This window comes from Corythoichthys intestinalis, chromosome 22 (assembly GCF_030265065.1).
Source record: "Corythoichthys intestinalis isolate RoL2023-P3 chromosome 22, ASM3026506v1, whole genome shotgun sequence".
In the NCBI taxonomy this organism is placed as follows: Eukaryota; Metazoa; Chordata; class Actinopteri; order Syngnathiformes; family Syngnathidae; genus Corythoichthys; species Corythoichthys intestinalis.
Window position 1 is genome coordinate 13,750,908 of NC_080416.1, and position 21,075 is coordinate 13,771,982.

Here is a 21,075-nt window from a genome sequence, read left to right on the forward strand (position 1 = left end):
TCCCCGCTTGCTCAGCTTTTAAGTCAATGATACGCGAGGTCAGTTACCTGGATTCCTGCGCCTTCTGGGACCGACACCTTCCACACGCAATTCTGGTTGTTATCGTATGGTTCCGGGTAGCCGGGCGACAAGATGGTGCCGTGACGGGAACTCAGCACACCCCCGCAGGGAACTGAGAAGAGGAGAAAATGCATGCTTATAACTAACACTCAAGCGCAATACAAACTAGTAAAACTGGCTTTATCGATAGGGTGCTACTTACATTGACTACCTTATTTTCTGGATTATATGTCACATTTTTTTTATTTGGGCTGATGCGACTTATGCTTCGAAAAATATGGTACTTTGATACTCTTTCAATTCAATTGGCATTGAACGCCAATCACCATCAATTAGAGATGTCCCGATCCGATATTTGGATCGGATCAGACGCCGATATGGGCAAAAAAATGTGCATCGGTATCGGATCGGAACACGGGAAAAATTCCGATCCAGACGTCCGATCCAGTTTTTTTTGTTTTTTTTTTAAGTCCGGTCTGGGTTTTCCAGCGCACTGATTTTCATAATCCATTCCAGTTTTTGCTTCGGTTTCCCTAAAATCCGGTCCGCATTTTACGGCACACCTTCAACACACTACATTTACATTACCGTCTCCCAATTTACCGAGAGACTTTATCGGTAAAAATGTCAGCTGTGTGGGATCATTTCACCTTAAAGGACGACAAAGACGAAGAGGCAGAGAGCAACATATGCCACAATAAAGTCAAGCATAGTGGTAAAGCTGTAAGAAGTTTTAATACAACCAACCTAATCAAGCATTTAGCGGAATACCACCACAAACAATATGAGGAGTATGTTAAGAAAATCGAAGACAAAAAGAAAGGTCCTACGCAACTAACACTGGCAGAAACTTTTGCTATGCGTGAAAAACTGGCACTCGACAGTCCCAAAGCCCAGGGAATAACAAGAGTCATTGCCGAAGAATTCATTCTGGATGACGAGCCATTATCTCACGTGAGTAACGACGCACACATTCGGCCGTGGAAGATTCGAGAACGATTCACAAACATCCAAATTCCGATTATTGAAATATGTCAAGTAAAGCGGAACTAATACACAGCGCCGTCTTCGGGACGCATTGAGAAACTGACCGCATTGCGTCCCGAAAGTAAACATAACTTGTCTTAGACCCGGGTAATGCCAATGCTCAACTCACGGCTTTAGCTCAACTCATGCCGCTGGATAAAAAAACACTTGAATAAGAATACTTGACTGATGCTGACAGCCGCTACAAACTACGTCAACGTCGTTTTACTGGAGATAATAGATATCATATGTATATAGAACCACATGCTACACAACAGACTCGACTGCGTTAGCAACATTGAAGTATTGAAAACCAGATGCGTTAGTAAACCGCCGCCATCTTAAAGCAGAAGACTTCCCTAGTAGGCTGTTGTGAACCTTCCAAGCAAACCTAATTAACTTTTTATCTAAAATACTCTTAAATCGGCAAAATCTTGACTTGAATCTATCTTCAAAACAGTTTTAAAACTTTCACATGTCGAAAGTAGACAGAAGGGAAATTATGGAATAACGGGAGCAATTTTAACAACTTTAACAGTTGATTCGCAAAATTAAATGAATTGAATGTACTTTAAAGCTGCTGATACAGAATGGGGACTTGAGTATTTTATTTACTGTTTTAAAATGTTAACTTGATACTGAAATAGTCGTTTATTTAAACCTGAGAGGCTTTTTATACAATTTTTGTAACTAATGCACGAAACATTAAAAGCATCTAATAGCTTGGGGGATTTGTGGGATTTTCCACTGAGGTGCTTGGTGTGTTTGTCTTTTTTAAGACAGTTTACAATATTATTTGCACGTTTTACTGACTGACTATGCCATTTCTGTTTGTTATTTATAATGTTTTGTGTTCATCACTGAATAAACAGGTCAGTTTCTTGTTACCAACCGTTGTGTGTTATTCAAACTCACCTAATTCAGCTGGCTAGTTGTTATCAAGAGTACTAAAACCTTTTTCAACATGAGTCTGACAACTAAGTAAGGAGGCTAAATAACTTTAAACTTTAACACATGCTCAGATAGGTCGGTATCGGTATCGGCCAGTATCTGTATCGGATCGGAAGTGCAAAAACTTGGATCGGGGCATCCCTACCATCAATGCCAGTCAGTGAGTTAACTTGATAGGATTGCATAGTTACCGACACAAGTGGGCAGGCTGTCATTCCACTGCGCCAAGTTGTCGGGAACGCTCTCGCAGCGAATGGCGGTGGAGCCATGCAAGACGTAGCCGGGGTTGCACTCGAACTGGACCAATGAACCCACCGCAAAGTCATTACCCAAACGGTGGCCAAAACGCGGCTCCGGAACTGAGCTGCACTGTGTCGAGCTCGTCCGCGGCACAGCTGGTAAACGGAAAGAAGACAATGCCGTTATTTTGTATCGATTGAGTAATCTAACGATAAAAACGCATGATAAGGTCATTGACTGCGTGCTTTTATTTGACAGGCTGACCTTGGTAGACAAAATGGAAGCCTTTTGCCGTTTCCGATCCCACTGTCGTAAACTTAACGGTGATCTGATTGCCCGAACTGAGCGGTAGCGACTCTCCTGCAACGAGATAACATTTCATTCGTTTCCGAACCATACACCGGCCTGCCCTCACCTACACGTTTTTATCCATCAGCAGACTCATCCATCAGTCCTTACCAGAGTGGGACCCGGAGAGAGATGACAGCAGCGTGCTCTGCTGAGTGGGCCCATCGTAGATCTCCACCACGTCGTTTAGAGATGTTTGGAAGAGCACAAACTGACCGAAGAGGACTGAAAGGGGGATGAGCGAGGGATTGACGGGAAAGGGCAAGTGAAAAGAGAAGGTAATCACGTTATTACGTGTCCAAATCCGCGGGCGTAAATAAACCTGGGAGGAAAAATTTCATTGCCGGCAAGCTTGGAGATCACCAAATAAATGTCACGCTGTTTTCATCTGCGCTTACAGCGGCACCACACAATTTTGGGTATAATTCCATGCTTTAGTATGAAGAGGGATAGACAATTTTCCCTAGAGGATGAAACTTTTCAGCTTTTTGAGATTTTTTTTTTTTTTTTTTAAATACACGACAAATGTCATGTTTGCAAAAAGACATTTTGCGGAATGTCATTTAATCATTCAGCAATGATATAAATAGTATTCTAATTAATGTAATAACAGTAAAATAACTACAAAAAGTACTTTATTATTGCTATTATTATCAAGCATGATATTGTTAGTTGTCGTTATTGTTCATGTACGCTTTTTTTTGGTTTGTTTTCCATGGGTAATTTTACAATATGAGAATTGAGAGTTTTATACATCCTCTTGAATTTAATGATGAATACGAAATATTGTGACCAAGGTGTTTTAGATTACAAAATTGTAAGTTTACAAGAAAACATTCATGATTATACAAAATAGTTAGGTTTATTAAAATTTGAGTATTCAGATTTGAACCACTTTCTCTGTATAAAGCCATATACAGCGGTATGAAAAAGTATCTGAAACTTTTGGAATTGCTCACATTTCTGCATAAAATCACCATCAAATGTGATCTGATCTGTCAAAATCACACAGATGAAAAAACTGTCTGCTTTAACTAAAACTACATAACATTTATAGGTTTTCATATTTTAATGAGGATAGCATTCAAACAATGACAGAAGGGGGAAAATAAGTAAGTGAACCCTCTGCCTAGAGACTTAAAGAGCGCTTGAAATCCATTTTTACCAAACAATTTAAGTCAGGTGTGTGCCCAATCACTGATGAGTAGTTTAAAGCTGCTCTGCCCACAATAAAACACACAGCTGGTAAGAATTGTCTTGAAGAGAGGCATTTTCTGATGTGCGTCATGGCTCAGTCAAAAGAGCTGTCTTAGGATATATATATATATATACTGTATATGTGTGTATATATACAAAAAATAAGGGCTACATAAACATATTTCAAATAGCCAATATAAAATTGAAGTATGATGACAAGTTGCAATTCTGAAAGAATAAAGTCTGTTTCACAAGATTGAAGTTGTTCATCTAAATTTAGCTAATAATTTTAACTAGAGTTGAGTAGAGTTGTAGATATTATCGGGTTTCAGATATTAGCGGATAGCCGATACTGTTGGCCATAAAAAAGCAATTTGAAATGATATAGGATAATATCGACATCGGTTTTTCATGATCGGTTTTGGGCCAATATGCATATGGCAGGTTCTTATCAGCCCTTTGCACTTGCAATTGATTAAAAAAAAAAAGGATTTTTGCACTATTTTGATTTCAACAATAAATATACTTATGCACTATAGGTACTTTTATCTTTTTTTCTTCTTTCTCTTATTTTTTACAGAATGACTACTTGGAAAATCTCAAAGTTGTTACATTTATCATCGTTAAAGCATCCAGTGGGGCATCATAATAAAATTATAATATGTTAAGTCCACCGCATATGTAGGTATTGGTTTGATATCGGTATCGGATTTTTGAGTTGGACATTACCGGGATATCTGTTATCGGTTGAAAAGTCTTTATTGGACAACTCTAATTCTAACTTAAATCAAACTGTTAGTCTCTTAATAGTTTGATTTTAGCTATATCTAGAGTTGGGTGCTTTTATTACAATAGTCAACTACAGGGAGTTCCGTTCCTACGCTGGCGACGTAACCCGCATTTCCACGTATGTTGGTAGTAACCCTTTAAGTACCCCTAAATACTTATACTTATAATCACCAGTAGGTGGATGGCAAGATAGTGTAAAGCGCTTTGAGCGCCTTGAAAGGTGGAAAAAGCGCTATATAAGTATAACACCATAACACCATAACCATAATGATGGAGGACACACTGCTCTCTGGTGGCAGCGTTGGGTCTGGCTGGACTGTCGCTTTGTATGACTGAGGAGCAGACTCAGATGTCTTACATGGATAAAGGATAGCTGCGCTTCGGCTTGGCCCACATCAGGCTGTAAGTTGTTTCAGCTAATATATGTTTGCGTATGCATTTGTAATGAAGTTTAGAGCTACAGTTTGTGGAGTTATGTGTGAGCAATTTGCTGTTAGAATTGTAAATACATTAGCATTCGTAGCATTTAAGCTAGCTAGGCAAATTAGGCGAACTTAATCCACTAAATTTACATATCTATCAAACTAGATGGACGTTTGAACAGCAGTTGTTTTGTGTCAAGTGTTTATTGTCAAATGTGTGTCGTTTTGAACATAAGTGTACATATATGTGTTACAGCTTTACAAATTGTCAAAAGTGAAGGAAGTAAAATGCTTAAAAAAGCACAATTGCTTTGTTTGCCGCCTTTAAAGCTGAACAACTCATTAATAAAGTAAAAAATAAGATACTGTGAGGTACAATAAGGTACTGTTTATGCAACAAAACAAAAAAAACCACTGGAGACAAAACAGCCGGCGAGACTCCGGCATCGTAAAGTCGAAATCGTGTAAATCCAGTACGTCGTAACCTGGGGACTACCTGTATTAAATTTGAATGAATGAAATTGTTGTATCAAAAAGTCATGGCACTTGAACCGACCAAGTCCACTGCGAAAAGGTTTATAATTGCCTACACAGAAAATGGCTCACAGCAAAGCTTCACAACACAACATGGCTACAGTATGTCTTGTTGCAATGAAGCTCCGCCCCTCACTTCAACAATGTTCCTGGACACAACGATGCCTCAAAACCACCAAACCAACATTCCTATTAGAGCTTTCACCTTTACAAGAATATACGCGATACCCCGTGAATCTTGCATCACAATCCATGCTGGCCCAATAGAGCCATCAGGAGGCTTAACGTCGGTTTTAAAATCAATCTGAGCCACGGGGAGCCGCTGGCACTTGGTCGTTAATTACCAGCTAACATCCAAATGGACAGCACTTCTTCTCCACCTTGGTAGATGATGAAAGGTGCCGCAGTGGAATGGGAATTACACCCGGGACACCAATATAATACCTGGAAAATCTAACGCTGTATGCGTTGCGGCAGGGCTGCAGCGACATCAGTAATGATACATGAGGAGGAGTGCAATATTGTAGCAACACTTGTGGACCGTGAGATCATGCTATGTCACACATTTTTAACTAATTCACTAGGAGTGGGAACTTCTTGTTACCTCATGATACGATTTGCGATACAACGCTCACGATAATGACGGTATGACGATACATTGGTGAGGAAATAATTCTAGGATATTCTACAAACAACTAATAAACAGAAAAACAAGCTTCTGCTGTGAATTGGAATGAGTTTAATCACTAGTAGACGTCCAATCCATTTGAATTGGGAGGGTGGCAGCGAATGAACATTCGTTCATTCGCTGCCACCCTCCCAATTTAAATGGATTGAACGTCTATGACCGTCAGTGACAGCCAATGCCAGGCAATGAGGTAATTTTGGGCCATTTAAGGTCATTTACCTGTTGATTTTCAGTTACTTCCTGTTGATTTTGAGTTACCGAACAGGAAGTGACCCGGGAATCACCCAAATGAATAGGCAGTGACTCAAAATCAACAGGAAATGACCTGTAAATGTCCTAAAATGAACAGCAAGTGACCTGTAAGTGCCCTGAAAATTGGACAGAATGACTGTGAATGCTCTGGTTTCGAATGAACAAACGTTCCCAGTCTAAATGGACTGGGCGTCAAGCACTGTCAATGCAGCCTTAGAGTTCATTCATTTGCTCCCTGTTCTATTTTTAATTGTTTCAGTGTCCTAAAGACGTATTAATCCATCTTTTACGTTTTTTTTTTTTTTTCCAAAAAAAAAGACATCTCTGGGTCGTGATTCAATTTAGTTCCAAAGCAAAAAGCTGAAAATCCATTTTAAAGCAATAAAACTGGCCACTGGAGGGCAGTAGCGCATTTGGTAAGACCTGCAACCCGATTCGAACAGCACGGCCGGGGGCCGGCGGAAAACGACCGAATGGATGCCAGGTGGCGGACGACCGAGCAGAACAACCGGTAGGACGCCCGGGATGCCAGGCGCTGGACGACCGAGCAGAACGACCAGGACCACTAGTGCAGCGGATGATGCCTTTGAGTCCGTGCTGCTCGCGACCAGGGCCCGCAGAGACTCAAAAAAATTCATCTTTATGAGACAGACGGCGATGAGGGAAAAGTTTAACCGGCTGTAGCGGCCAGAACAGCGTCATCTTTCATTTAGGTATGTGTAAATAAATTGTTACTTTGCTATCAAAAGCTCTATTTGTCCTTTTATCTTATTTTGTAAAAGTAAAACATTATTCAGATGTTTGGGATGTAACTAAAGCAAAAAATAGCTGTGTATAAGTCAAAGTTATGTTTGAAATGTTTGCTCAATTTCTCCGTTTTTTCATCAGAAATTGGAAAATTGCTCAAACTAAGCTATTTCCTAATGCTGATTTCTAAAGAATGGAAAAAGATATTAACTTTTTGTTCTGCTGAAAGAAGAGTCTAATCTTTCTTTTGGTGGGTTCCATGTTTAGATAACAATAGAACAGAAACTTCTGTGGGCCTTGCAAAATCAGTCAAAATCCAGTAAAACGGCCGGGAGCGAAGGGCCTTGCTCCGGTAAAAATGGCTGGGAGTGAATGAGTTAACTGAGACACTATTATGGTGGAAGATTTTGGTAGCAACTTGTTGGTTCCTTTAAAAAAAATTACAAAAAAAAAAAAAAAAAAATAGACACATTTTTAAAACGATATCTCCATTCTTGGCAGGAGTATATCGATAACCTTTTGGGATACAAAGTATCAAGATTTATCACCATTCCGATATTTTGTCACACCCCTATAATTCACTGCCATTGACGGCGATAGGAATCCAATCCATTTTGACTGGGAGGGTTGGCAGCGGTTATTCGCTGCTGGCTTCTACCTCTCTCACCATCAATGGCACTGAAACATGGTCATGCATCATCTCTATGTTTGGTTGGAAAATAAAGTCACAGGTCTTGCTTTTAAAAAGGACTATGAAAGAATAGTCAAAGCGCAATTTTGCTAATACAATGGCTCCGCTTTGATGGAGAAGCTCATTTCATGTTTGAATAATGCTCACAAAGAGTTGGCATTGGACCAACCTTTTCGTAAAAGATTTCAAATCCATAGCAGAATCCATAATAATGTGTGATACACTAGTTTTCTATCAGAATAAAGCTCCCCTGCACAGGGGCGCTGCCAGGGATTTTGGGCCCCATGAAAAGATATCACTATGGGCCCCACCACCAGTGCCGGGACACACACACATATTTAGAGTATCAACTACGTAATTTCCTGCATTCTGGTGAATATTTACACTCTAATTTGTGCATTTTCTGCATTAATTTAAGATGAAAATATATTTATGTAAACACAGCGTATAGGGCAGGGGTCCCCAAACTTTTCCCTTTTCTGATGAGGGGCCGGGGTCAGTTTGTAACAGAAAAAGTGTGACAATTGCAGAAGTGCCTAAATGTAAAAATGTATTGTTTTTCAGAAAGCCACAATCAAATATCCCTTTCTGGATTCTTCACGGAACAAAAGTAAATAAAATAAAAATGTAATGTAATGCGATGTAATGTAATGAAATATAATATAATATAATATAATATAATATAATATAATATAATATAATATAATATAATATAATATAATATAATATAATATAATATAATATAATATAATATAATATAATATAATATAATATAATATAATATAATATAATATAATATAATTAGGGCTGTCAAACGATTAAAATTTTTAAACCCCGAGTCATTGAGACTGGTGTAAATGTGCACCGCTGCTCCCGGTCTGATCAAAGGAAGGGCGGACCAAACCATTTAATGAAAATATAGGGGTTGGGGGGGGGGGGGGGTTACATATGCTCTCTGGGCGTTTACTTTTTGCCAAAAACAAAACAAGAAAAACAAACCCTACATTTCATTCCTATTAAAATTATCATGAATAATATTTACATTTGGAAATGATTACCTAATGTTCTAATTTTCATTGTGGGCCCCAACAGGGCATGGGCCCTTAATCAATTTCAATTTCAATTTCACTTTATTCACACACACATATTTACAAAGTGTACATCATATCTCAGTGCTGAGCCAAGATTATGTGTGAGTCAGGTCTCCTTAAGAAGCTACTAAAAGCTTATAGTCAGGAGCCTGTATACATTAAGACAATCACAAGAAACATTATCAGATCATTGTCAAATGAGCAGAAGGGTGAGTTGCAGTTTTTTTACACTGTTCTCATACAAAAACATAATAATGTACAATAACTCGATATATATACACACACACACTCACACACGCCCACCCACACACACACAAAAAAAAAAAAAAAAAAAAAAAAAAAAAGAAATACTTCCCTAGAAGACAATTTATAACCTAGGTATGTTGGAATTGTTATATTTACTGATCAGAATACTTTTTAGCCTATTTTTAAAGATGGAGATGGATTTCAACACTTTTAGATTTTCGTCGAGCTCATTCCAAATCTGGGGGCCTCTAGTTGTAATGCTCAGGCTGGTGCTAACAAGTCTTCTCTTTTTTCCACTGATGAGGTCTTTGTTTCTGGTGTTATGAGTATGGAGAGGAGTCCAGACTGGAATGAGCTCAGACAGTCTGCTATTCATATTATTTACAATTTTGAACATTGTACATGCGTTATGAAATGTGTTCAAACCAGTGAGTCGGAGAAGGCGTAAACTATAAAACAAGGAGTGGGTGGGAGCATTGAAACTAGCCCAGGACATGGCCCGTACTATCTTCTTTTGTAGAGTTTCTAATTTCTTTAGGTGACTGGAGAACGTGTTGCACCATATGATGTTACAGTAGTTGATATGGGGCTCAAACAAGGTTTTGTACAAGGTAAGAAGTGTGGTTAAAGGGAGATGGTGTCTTATTTTGAAGAATAGTCCAACGTATTTGGATATCACTTTTCACCCCTATACGGCACCCCTGCCCCTGCTACATAGTTGAATTTTTTTCCATTCGATAGCGCTTTAGCTGATTTGTGAGCAGGTGCATTGACAAATATGGGGGGAAATCAGCAATCATAAAAAGAAACTCCTTGGATAAAAAAAGGGTTTGGGCTTTATTGAATTGTTCCCATGAAAAATGAACTCCTTATTTGAAAGGCTGGTCGATGCACGAAATGGAAAAAAACTTGAACTGTTTGCCTAATCGCCATCAACAAATAAAAAGGGAAGGCCAACTGACCAAAGTTCTATGTATGAAAGATGAGAAGTCAATGAACATTTCCATTCATTTTAAGTGCGGGGTGTCATCATTTCAAGGAATAACCTTCTAGAGCACAAATTGCAGGCGGTTCTTTTTTCTTTTTCACTAGTGCCGACAGCAACAACAAAAACAAGCTGCTGGGGGGGCGGATCGGGCCGATTGCTTTCAATATGAAGGCCGAGCAAATGCTAGCTCCTCTCAATCAAATGCGCCTTTGCAGAGACGAACGTGTTCGCTAAATGGAATAAGACGGGCGATCACTGACGGTTTCGGGAAGGAGGCGCTATTTTTACACGCCGCCGCCGGGCACAATTGGACCCCGTCTGAAATAATTACTGACTGCAAGTCAGAGCCGTTTAGCTAATATGCTATCAGACAACATATTGCGATTTATACAGCGGTGCCTTAAAGTTCGTGCACTCTGCGTCAAAAACGGTGCTTGTAGCTTCAATTGTCATTCATCTCAATTTGGAAATATAAGTTGATCAAATTGACACTTGACCAGGTGCAGCTTTGGAGAATTTACAGTTGTGGTCAAAAGTTTACATACACTTGTGAAGAACATAATGTCATGGCTCTCTTGAGTTTCCAGTTATTTCTACAACTCTGATTTTTCTCCGATAGAGTGATTGGAACAGATACTTCTTTGTCACAAAAAACATTCATGAAGTTTGGTTCTTTTATGACTTTGTTATGGGTTAACAGAAAAAGTGATCAAATCTGCTGGGTCAAAAATATACATACATGGATCTGAAAAAGCGAATCATTGACTTGAAAGTCACTTGGAGCCATTTCAAAGCAGCTGCAGGTCCCAAGAGCAACAGTGCAAACAATTGTTTGTAAGTATAAAGTGCATGGCACTGTTTTGTCACTGCCACGATCAGGAAGAAAACGCAAGCTATCACCTGCTGCTGAGAGAAAATTGGTCAGGAGGGTGAAGATTCAACCGAGAATCACCAAAAAGCAGATCTGCCAAGAATTAGAAGCTGCTGGAACACAGGTGTCAGTGTCCACAGTCAAGCGTGTTTTGCATCTCCACGGACTGAGAGGCTGCCGTGCAAGAAGGAAGCCCTTACTCCTAAAGCGGCACCTTAAGGCTCGACTGAAGTTTGCTGCTAATCACATGGACAAAGATAAGACCTTCTGGAGAAAAGTTCTGTGGCCAGACGAAACAAAAATCGAGCTGTTTGGCCACAATGCCCAGCAATATGTTGGGGGAGAAAAGGTGAGGCCTTTAACCCCAAGTACACCATGCCTACCATCAAACACGGTGGTGGTAGTATTATGCTGTGGGGCTGTTTTGCTTCCAATGGAACTGGTGCTTTACAGAGAGTAAATGGGATAATGAAGAAGGAGGATTACCTTCAAATTCTTCAAGATAATCTAACGTCATCAGCCCGAAGATTGGGTCTTGGGCGCAGTTGGGTGTTCCAACAGGACAATGACCCCAAACCCACATCAAAAGGGGTAATGGAATGGCTAAATCAGGCTAGAATTAAGGTTTTCGAATGGCCTTCCCAAAGTCCTGACTTAAACCCCATTGAGAACTTGTGGACAATGCTGAAGAAACAAGTCCATGTCAGAAAGCAATCAAATTTAACTAAACTGCACCAATTCTGTCAAGAGGAGTGGTCAAAGATTCAACCAGAAGCTTGCCAGAAGCTTGTGGATGGCTACCAAAAGCGCCTAAATGAAGTGAAAATGGCCAAGGGACATGTTACCAAATATTAGCGCTGCTGTATGTATATTTTTGACCCAGCAGATTTGATCACTTTTTTCTGTTTACCCATAATAAAGTCATAAAAGAACCAAACTTCATGAATGTTTTTTGTGACAAAGAAGTATCTGTTCCAATCACTCTATCAGAGAAAAATCAGAGTTGTAGAAATAACTGGAAACTCAAGAGAGCCATGACATTATGTTCTTCACAAGTGTATGTAAACTTTTGACCACAACTGTACTTTAGAAAATGACAATAACGTGGAAAAACCTCATGGGAATCCATAGGTTGATTGAAGGTGTTGCCACAAGGTTTGCTGGAGAGCATAAGTGACACATGTTGGCCCAATTAGTTAAGCCGCAATGAGCCAAAAATGGAAGAAAGTGCTGCTACTTGTAACAGCAGAGTTCTAAAACAAAACCTGACCATATCAGAGAGAAACCTGCCTCAGCTTTCAGCAACACTTCACTGATTAACCCTGACCTGGAATTAAATGACTGGCTAGCTCGAATCTTTTGATCAGATATTAAATCCCCACGGCTTTTATCCGCAAAGGTTAAAGCATTCAAAGTTTTGATCTGGGGTAGTCTGAAATGATCTCATTAAAAACAGGTTTAATGGAGGGAAGAAAAATTGGCATCACATGACTAATTAATGGCATTTTCAGGAATGCAATACGGTATACGGTGGTACCTCTACATACAGGGTCCCCCCAGGATTGATAAAGCTAAATTCAAGACTTTTAAGACCTTTTTTAATGCCATTTCAACTGAAAATTAACTTTTCTCGCACCCATTATTTAGATAATATTAAATCATATTAAAAAAATAAAGCACTGAACATCAAATTTAACCTCAGTTACCAAGTGTGTTTGACAAAAGAATGCACATTTACTGAAGATACAATTAAAACACATTTAAATATAAGGTCTTTCAGATTTTTTTCCCCCCAGGATAAAATGGATTTTACACTATTTTTGAAGACATTTCTTTTAATCAGATAGAGAAAATCCATACTCTTATTCAATCAAGAAAAACATTTAAATATACCAGGAGGTGTTTTACTATCACCTACATTAAAATTTGCCTATCACCATGCCATGTTATTCAGATCAACGTTACCCCGCACTCGTTCCAATAATAGTGTCAACCGTGTTGTGTATCTGAGGGTGATGGTGGATCTACGACTCCGGTTTATCCATGCTAAGGATAGTGCACCTGCCAATACCCCATTGAACATGGCTAACTCTTGAGTTAAAACTGCGAAATTCACATTCATTCGAAAGACAAACCGTGCAGAAATACATTATTGCATCTAACACATTTTAATTGGAGAAATTGGCAACTTACTTTGAAATGTTAAGCAGGTCCACTGCCTTCGCATGACCCATAAACTGCGACCCAAAGTAAAGTATCTGGATGTGACTTGGTCGCCGATCCAATACCTCACATGCTGGTCCAACTGTTTGGACTTGGCTGTCTTGTTGAGGCTTTCGTTGAACATAACAACTAAGGCATCTGAGCAGTTCCTTACGTTAGAACACAGTACTGTGCGATTGCCTGCTGTTGTGATGTTGATGCTAATGATGCTAACAGCGCGCACGCACGAGGTGCATTATGATTTGTAGTGCAGTGCATCATAAAAATTCTACGCGTCATCTTCGGTATGGATTAAAAAAAAAAAAAAAAAAAAACTTCGACACGGATATAATTTAGGTTGGACTGAGATGTTCTTGAAAATTAAAACCACGGTGAAAAAATTCCAGACTTATGACAGCTAATTTAATACTTTTAATACTTTTAATAATGGAAAACAAAATTCAATGCTTTTTTAATACTTTTAATAACCCGCGGGTACCCTGTACATACAAAGTTAATTCGTTCGTAAGTCGAAATGGTCGTATGTCTATGGTCCCGAAAACCTACAATAAATCCTTAATAAATGCTGCTGGTACGAGGCCTGAACGATATTGGAAAAAACTATTGTTGCGATTTTTTTGGGGTTTGCGATATAATATTGTGATATTAAAAAATAATTATATATTTTTTAAAATAAATTTTCACTTGATGACTTGAATAACTGTTTGGAAAGACTTTGGATGACTCACCATCACCACAGTGTACAGTGATCCCTCGTTTTTCGCGGTTGATGGGGACCAGAACCCGCCGCGATAAGTGAAAAACAGCAAAGTAGCGCACCCCCACAATTTTTTTTTTTTTTTTTTTGTGTGTGTTTTTTGTGCTCAATGTATTTATTCAGATTTAGCATTGGAAAGAGATACATACAAGACATGTTTTTTCTCACTTTTTCCCCCAAAGTGATTTAAAAAATGTATATAAAATGGTTTTTAAGCACGTCATATTTCAAAATTATGATCAGTTGTAAACATATCCTTTTGAACAAGAGTAGTAGTAGTAGCAAAATCCTTGGCTTTATTAAATGCTTCTGTTTATCTACCTTAGCTGTTACGGTTGGAGTGACATGTAGAAATTTCAAACTCCTCATGATCACTTCTGGCATTTATATGTCTCCAACGTCTCCACACGCACACACATTCTTTCCAGCGCGGCTTCCTTGGAGAAACAGTTTAATAAGTTAAACGATGATTGACAAATGCCCGTGTGAAGTCTGCTTCTTTGGCCATCCATAACTTTAATAAGCAAGTGCCGCAGTGACTGAGAGGAACTATCGCACATGCTTGCGATGGGACTATCGTGCACATGCACATCGCAATGGTGATGTTTAAACGATATATCGTTCAGGCTTAGCTGGTACCATTGCAAATAGCAATTACACAAAGCAAAACAATAAAATTAGGAATACAAAAAAAATATAATAGAAATTTAATAATGGTAATAATCATAATACCGTATTGGCCCGAATATAAGACGGTGTTTTTGCATTGATTTAAGACTGAAAAAGTGGGGGTCGGCTTATATTCGCTGTCCACGTTATACCCATTCACGACGCTAGATGGCGCCAGATATCATTGAAGCGATGGTCTGTCATGACAGATCTCAGCTACTCTCAAGTTTAACCAGTTTGCATTATTTCATTGCAATGTTTTTCCTTATTCAGATTTGTTTCAAGACTAGTTAGACTTCACTTTGATGGTTAATGCAGTTATTGCAATTTTGTTGTTTTATCACAATAGATTGGTTCATTTACATTTCAAAAACCAGAAGCCATTCATTTACTAATGTGATTGCACTTCAGTTTACATATTTAAATGTTCAGATATTAAGATTTGAATGAGGCAAAATAACATGCTTTTTCTCTCAAATATATTGTTATAATCATTTGTTTCAGATGTTCTGTAATTATTTTCTGTATAAAAATTAATTTGGTGTTCAAAAGGTCTTTTTTCAAACTTGAGTCTTGAGAAAGAGGGGGTCGTCTGATAATCAAGGCCGTCTTAAATTCGGGCCAATACTGTAATACCTGTAATAATATAACGAATCGGGTTCTAATGTGCCGGTTGTGTTTTACGTGGTGTACCTGAACGCACCGCGTGACTGACTTGAAAGAGTGAGAGAGGACTTTTTACTTTCACTTTACATATTCAGCTGCTACGGACAGTAGGCATGTTGTGTTGCACAAGTTCTGAAATAAAGGATTCAAAACCACACGAAGCTGGCGATTTTTGGCGATATTACCGCAATAATAATTGTCACTTTAACTTATAAAAGCTGGCAAAAGTCGGAGGAAGACCATCGAGATCGTAGACATTCTACTAGACATTATCGAGCCAGTTCACGGACATGCACACTACGCTCATATTTTTGGATCATTACCATCCACATGCACTAACATTCTTGGAACCCATGTTGATTTCTCTCACAAGTAAATCTGCTGTGCGTCAGTCTTGCGGGAAAACAAAGAAACCGCAGCGCTGTCATTAATCGTCGTATTTCGAGAATTTTGTCAGATGTAGAAACAAATGGCGAGTCAAATTTTATGAAAAGATCGTATGTCAAGGTACCATTGTACTAGATGATGTTCTCAGTTACTCACCAAACTCTCGAGGCACAGCTATGGAGTAGACGCAGGTTTGTCCACTTGTGTAGTTTCGAGGGAAGTTTGGTGACAAAACGGTTCCCTCTGATCCTGTGGAGCGACTTCCACAGGGAGCTAGAAACGGCATGGATATGAGGTTGCAGGCAACGCTAAAACATATCTGTATGTAATATGTAATATCAAGTAATATCTCTTTTGGTGGGTGTTGAATACAATCGTGGAGCATACCCTGACAACTTGGCAATGCCCTATTCCATCCAGGTCTGCCATCATCGCCCATACTGCAGGTTAGAGTAGAGTAACCCTGAGAAGGAAGACAAAACATTGAAACCAACCATCAATGTACTGTATGTATTCATCCAACCTCTTCACTTCAAACATTTACCTGTAGAACGTATCCAGCCTCACAGTAGAAGGTTACAGTAGAGCCCAATTTATAGTCTGATCCCAGTCTGGTTCCATTTAGGACTACTCCCGGGTCAAAACATGACTCCCTCAACTTGGCTAGACAGTGAGCAAGCAAGATGAAAAATTAGCACACTCTACTCAACGTTCTGCTAAAATTCTAGTATAATTAGTAGATAGTTTTACCTTTGTATTCCAGGTGAAAGCCAGCGTAAGACACAGATCCGTCACTACGGAAAGCCAAGTGCATGGTATTGGAACTGCTCTCGATCCTCTCCGGTAGTTTGCTGTCTTGGAAACTGCCGATCAGAGGGCTGTTGCTGTCCGGACCGTCGTAGATGTAGAGGAAGTCGTAGTTTGGCTCAATGTTGAAACTGCCAGGTGGAGATTTAGAAGAGGTGAGCTCAGGTTATGGAATTATTATAGCTAAGGTATGAATCTCTTTGACTTTGCTGATCTTTAAACTTGCACTTTTGCTTTATTTGCGCTCTTCAAAGGGTACCCATAAACTACACCGATAAAATAAAAGATGGCTGAACTTTTTCCAGAAAAATCAGTACCTGATGAAAGCGAGCGACAGAACATAATCGGGATTGACGGCGATGAGCCAGTCACAGTCCTTGGAGTGCGGGTAGGGATGTGGAAAGTTTGGGGACAGAATGAAGCCACTGGAGCCGGTCAGGTTGCCTCCACAGGGAGCTGAAAGACAGATAATCAATCATCATTTTCCCTGACATCTCCTGTTTGAAGGCCTGACTTCTCACCAATGCAGACAGGTGGGCTGGGCTGCCAGTAGTATCTGTTGTCGACTTGTATGCAGGTTATCTTGTCGTCTCCCTGGAGCTCGTATCCCGGGTCGCACTGAAAAGACACCGAATCCCCCGGTTCCCGGCCGTCGCCGCTACGGGTGCCGTTCATCGGCACCCCTGGGTCCCTGCAGGCAGTTGCTACCGAGCCTACACGGGAACAGGCGCATCCGTTAAAGTAAGTGACTTCTGTTCAAATCTGACAGAAATATGCTCCCCACTGGGGATACTCGAAGGGCAGGGGGAAGTACTCACTGGAAAACTGGATGGCAAATCCTGACTTGCTGATGTAAAAGTCCGTCTCGAATTGAACAGTGACAGTGTTGAGAGTGGAGTGAATGCCTTCGGGTAACAGTGACCCGCTGAGTTCCGCCAGAGACATTTCATTGGTGGGCGGTCCATCCCAAACCCGCAGCATGTCGTGGCTAGCTTCGGTGTCAAACGCCAGGAATTGTAAGCTGCGGAAAACGCAAATTAAAACTGTATCCTGCGGGAGAGCATTGAACGCCGCAGTTCTTCATTACCTAACAATGTTTCCAGAGTCCACCTCAATTGTCCAGGTGCATCGCAGGTTATTATCATAGGGAAACGGGTATCCTGGAGAAAGGATTCTTCCCGTGGTTTCACCCTTGAAACGTCCACCGCACTCAGCTAACACAGAAGATATAAGAATTGTATCACATAACGTAAATCAGAATGGCAAAAAACAGCAATTTCCGTAGACGTGCTTATTCACTGAATGCGGGAGTTTATTTAATCATCTGTAAAAACTTCCAGGTTCCTATCGCATTGATTTTTGTTGGAGTATGAAATGTTTTCCTGCTTGAGCAATTATGTCTCTGTTTTTAGAAAATCGTGCCCACTAAACAAGGCAGAAATGAGAGTGGAGACACTGACAATTTAGAATTTTCAGATTATAGAAAACACAAGTCCATGTTCCTCCAGGAGGAAAGCAACACAGAAAAGCAGCCCGCAAAATACAAATTGCCTCCCTCAATCTTTGTCTGTCACAGTTATACAGTATATTTCCGCAATCTCTATTCCCTCTCTGCTTCTCCTCTGTGCCTGCGTTTCTTTTCCCCGGCGGCATCTCTTCCTCACTGGAATATATTAGCTTGAATATGAGGAGCAATTTTAAAAGTCCTCTCCCCTTTTGAGAAAAAAAAACACAAAAAAGTTAGAGAATCGAAGGTTTCTGAGTGGTAAAGACAGAAAAGGGTAATAACACACACAAAAAAAGCAATATAACATCAAGACGGGGGGGTTAGGTTCGGTCGTAGTACGCGCCTGCTAAAAAAAATAAAGTCATAGAATATCGGCCCTGGGTTTTATGAGCGTTCCATTATTGATAGTGAGAAGGGAGGGAGGCTTATTAAGCTGAATTTCAAATCAAGAGCGTTGAGGGCCAGCGGATGGGGGAAGGTTCTTGAAACTTTTACGTCTGCTGTTCTGCTTATTGCAGCCATCTGTTTTCAAGACATTCACAGCCATCTTAGCTGTCACCTCGATCTTTGTTCTCGCTTTCAGCAATTTAACCCGAAGTCGAGTACCCTCAACCCAAAACACGAAGGGGATGACTTAACATGACTGCAGTGGAGCAGCTTGGTACATATAAGTGGATTTACATTGCCTTTGTCTGACGGTGTGAGTGTCGAGTTACATATATTAATGGCCCATGTGGTACCACATGAAATATAGAAACACATTCTTTAAGTAGTATTCAAGACCATCTAACAATGATTAAAAAAAAACACCATATACCCTAAAATTCATGTTTGATCACATCCCTAGCGTACCATATATGTTGTGCATTATATACTAGCATATTTTAATGACCCAGTAGATCCAATTAATCGGTTCAGGCTTTAACCACTTGGGCAGATATTTGATGTGTTTTTATTTTTCAATCCCCATTTGGAAAAACTCTGATTGCAATCTAAGGATACACAATTTCATGCGCTTGTTTTCTCTTTATGCCGCCAAGATTCATATCTCAACTGAGTGCGGGACGGGTTGCGCTGGCTCAACCACCCCCTCCACCCCAATGGCTGGGGAAGGGCCGTGGACCTGGGGCGGCTACCGAGCCGAGGTAGCAATAAGGCTAAGTTCATACTACAGGTCTTAATGCACGAATCCGAATTTTTGCCATATCTATTTTTTTGGCGTGCCGGTTCAGACTGCCTTTGTCCATTGAGACCGTTCAAGTATCACGCATGCGCACTAATGGCGTACCGCAAGCAACACGTCACTTCCGCTCATTAATATTCATGACATTAGCTACTGTTGCTAAGTAGGGACAAGCCACCGTTTGTCCCTAATAGGAAATGAATGGAAATCGTGTACGAAGGAGATGTTTACAGAGCTAAACCTACCAATTCTGTCCGAAAATGAAGTGCCTGGTGCCAAATTGACTGGCAAAGATGTGGAAGAACATAAAAATGTTCAGTTAAAGAGATGGCTTTAGTGTCGAAGGCTGAAAAAGACGAAAAAAACGAGCCGACCTAAGCATAGCTTTAGCTTTTTTATAGACGCGACTGACAATGACATTCTCCTGTTTCAACAAGCTATCCTTTATCATCAGCCCTGTCTTTCTTATATATCCCTCTGGTTGTCCTACGTCTCTTACCGCTCTTGGGGGTAATTTAGTTAGCTTTGTGTAGCGATCGCAAATGCTACTCAGTGACAGCCAACGAACACTTTTAATTTTTTCATTGATAACACATCTTAATCCGATAATTTATTTACACTTCCCCCTTACTAAAGTTGTTTTTTTATATATATAACAGAAACGGTAACAGGGGCAGTCAGACATATATATAAATAACAGAAACGGTAACAGTGGCAGTCAGATACCATTGTAATTCTTTTCAGGTCATTCATTGTCAGACAGAAGCAGTACGGCACAGCGTTACACTAAAAAAATAAGTTAAAAATATAAAAATGGCTTACCTCTTTGTCCTCTGATCGACCATGCCAACCCAACATAATGTTTACGGCATATGAAACGTGAATGGATTCGCCGAGCTGGTGTTAAAGTCCGCGCAAGTTGATTCGGTCTTCACATTTTTTCCTCCCGAGTTTTTGGTTTCCGGAAACGTATGAAGAAAACATCCTTTATGTGTCGTAATGTCTAGAGTCGTTTCTACAAGTTCCAAAAAAAGCAATGCGTGGTCGGCATGTTCGTTTTTGAAAGATTACCGGAGAAAAGTGGCACTAATTACGTTGTGTCAATGCGAGGGCGGATCTATAATGTCCCACTTCGGCTTTACTTCCGCTTTACGATGCGACGTCACGGTCTAAAAATAGCCTGCGTACGGTACGCCATTCAAAGTCCGAGATGCGCTCAGCAAAGAGACCCAGCATGCGCAGAAGCATCAAAACAAATTACACATGCTAGCTGTTTGTCATTCCAGATTGATCATATTTTGATTTCCAAAAAAAGGACACAAATAACAGACATTAATAATCCCCGTTTAGTCTTATATTCAAAGTTTCAATGGACTGATAGAACACATACACGCACACGCATGAGCTTTGACGTGTGTGCGTGAAATGACATGGGTGCGTCAGTTTGCCCCGACTCGGCCATGTGTGCAATAATGAAATATTGCTCATTTGGCGCACAAAATGGAAATTGAAAATTGTAAGGCTTATTCTTTCCTTCGTTTTATTTTTTTATGACTGTGGTCAAGCCCGCTTCATGCTTAAAAGCAGAGTTCAAGCTAGGCGCTAATGCCTAAATGGCTGGCGTCCTCCCTGCCTCTTTTTGCTGACGTAATTGCTGCACGAATTCCGATTTGGGAGTTTGACAGCTCAGACCGCCAGTCATGTTCTGAAAAAATGTGGCCCAGATCGGATTTGA

General features: G+C 40.0%; 1 protein-coding gene across 4 annotated transcripts in view; it reads right to left on the bottom strand.

Moving 5' to 3' along the window:
* The window catches only part of csmd3b (CUB and Sushi multiple domains 3b), a 684,074-nt gene that overhangs the window by 126,373 nt on the left and 536,626 nt on the right, over positions 1 to 21,075 (bottom strand). For all 4 annotated transcript variants that reach the window (XM_057827420.1, XM_057827419.1, XM_057827418.1 and 1 more), the window contains 12 exons: positions 17,738 to 17,864; positions 17,469 to 17,671; positions 17,172 to 17,363; positions 16,968 to 17,106; positions 16,594 to 16,781; positions 16,388 to 16,506; positions 16,231 to 16,306; positions 16,000 to 16,116; positions 2,737 to 2,850; positions 2,542 to 2,637; positions 2,229 to 2,432; positions 48 to 172 (listed from right to left, as the gene is read on the bottom strand). In XM_057827420.1, coding sequence (XP_057683403.1) covers positions 48 to 172; positions 2,229 to 2,432; positions 2,542 to 2,637; positions 2,737 to 2,850; positions 16,000 to 16,116; positions 16,231 to 16,306; positions 16,388 to 16,506; positions 16,594 to 16,781; positions 16,968 to 17,106; positions 17,172 to 17,363; positions 17,469 to 17,671; positions 17,738 to 17,864 — 1,700 coding nt within the window. The remainder of the gene's footprint in view (positions 1 to 47; positions 173 to 2,228; positions 2,433 to 2,541; positions 2,638 to 2,736; positions 2,851 to 15,999; positions 16,117 to 16,230; positions 16,307 to 16,387; positions 16,507 to 16,593; positions 16,782 to 16,967; positions 17,107 to 17,171; positions 17,364 to 17,468; positions 17,672 to 17,737; positions 17,865 to 21,075) is intronic.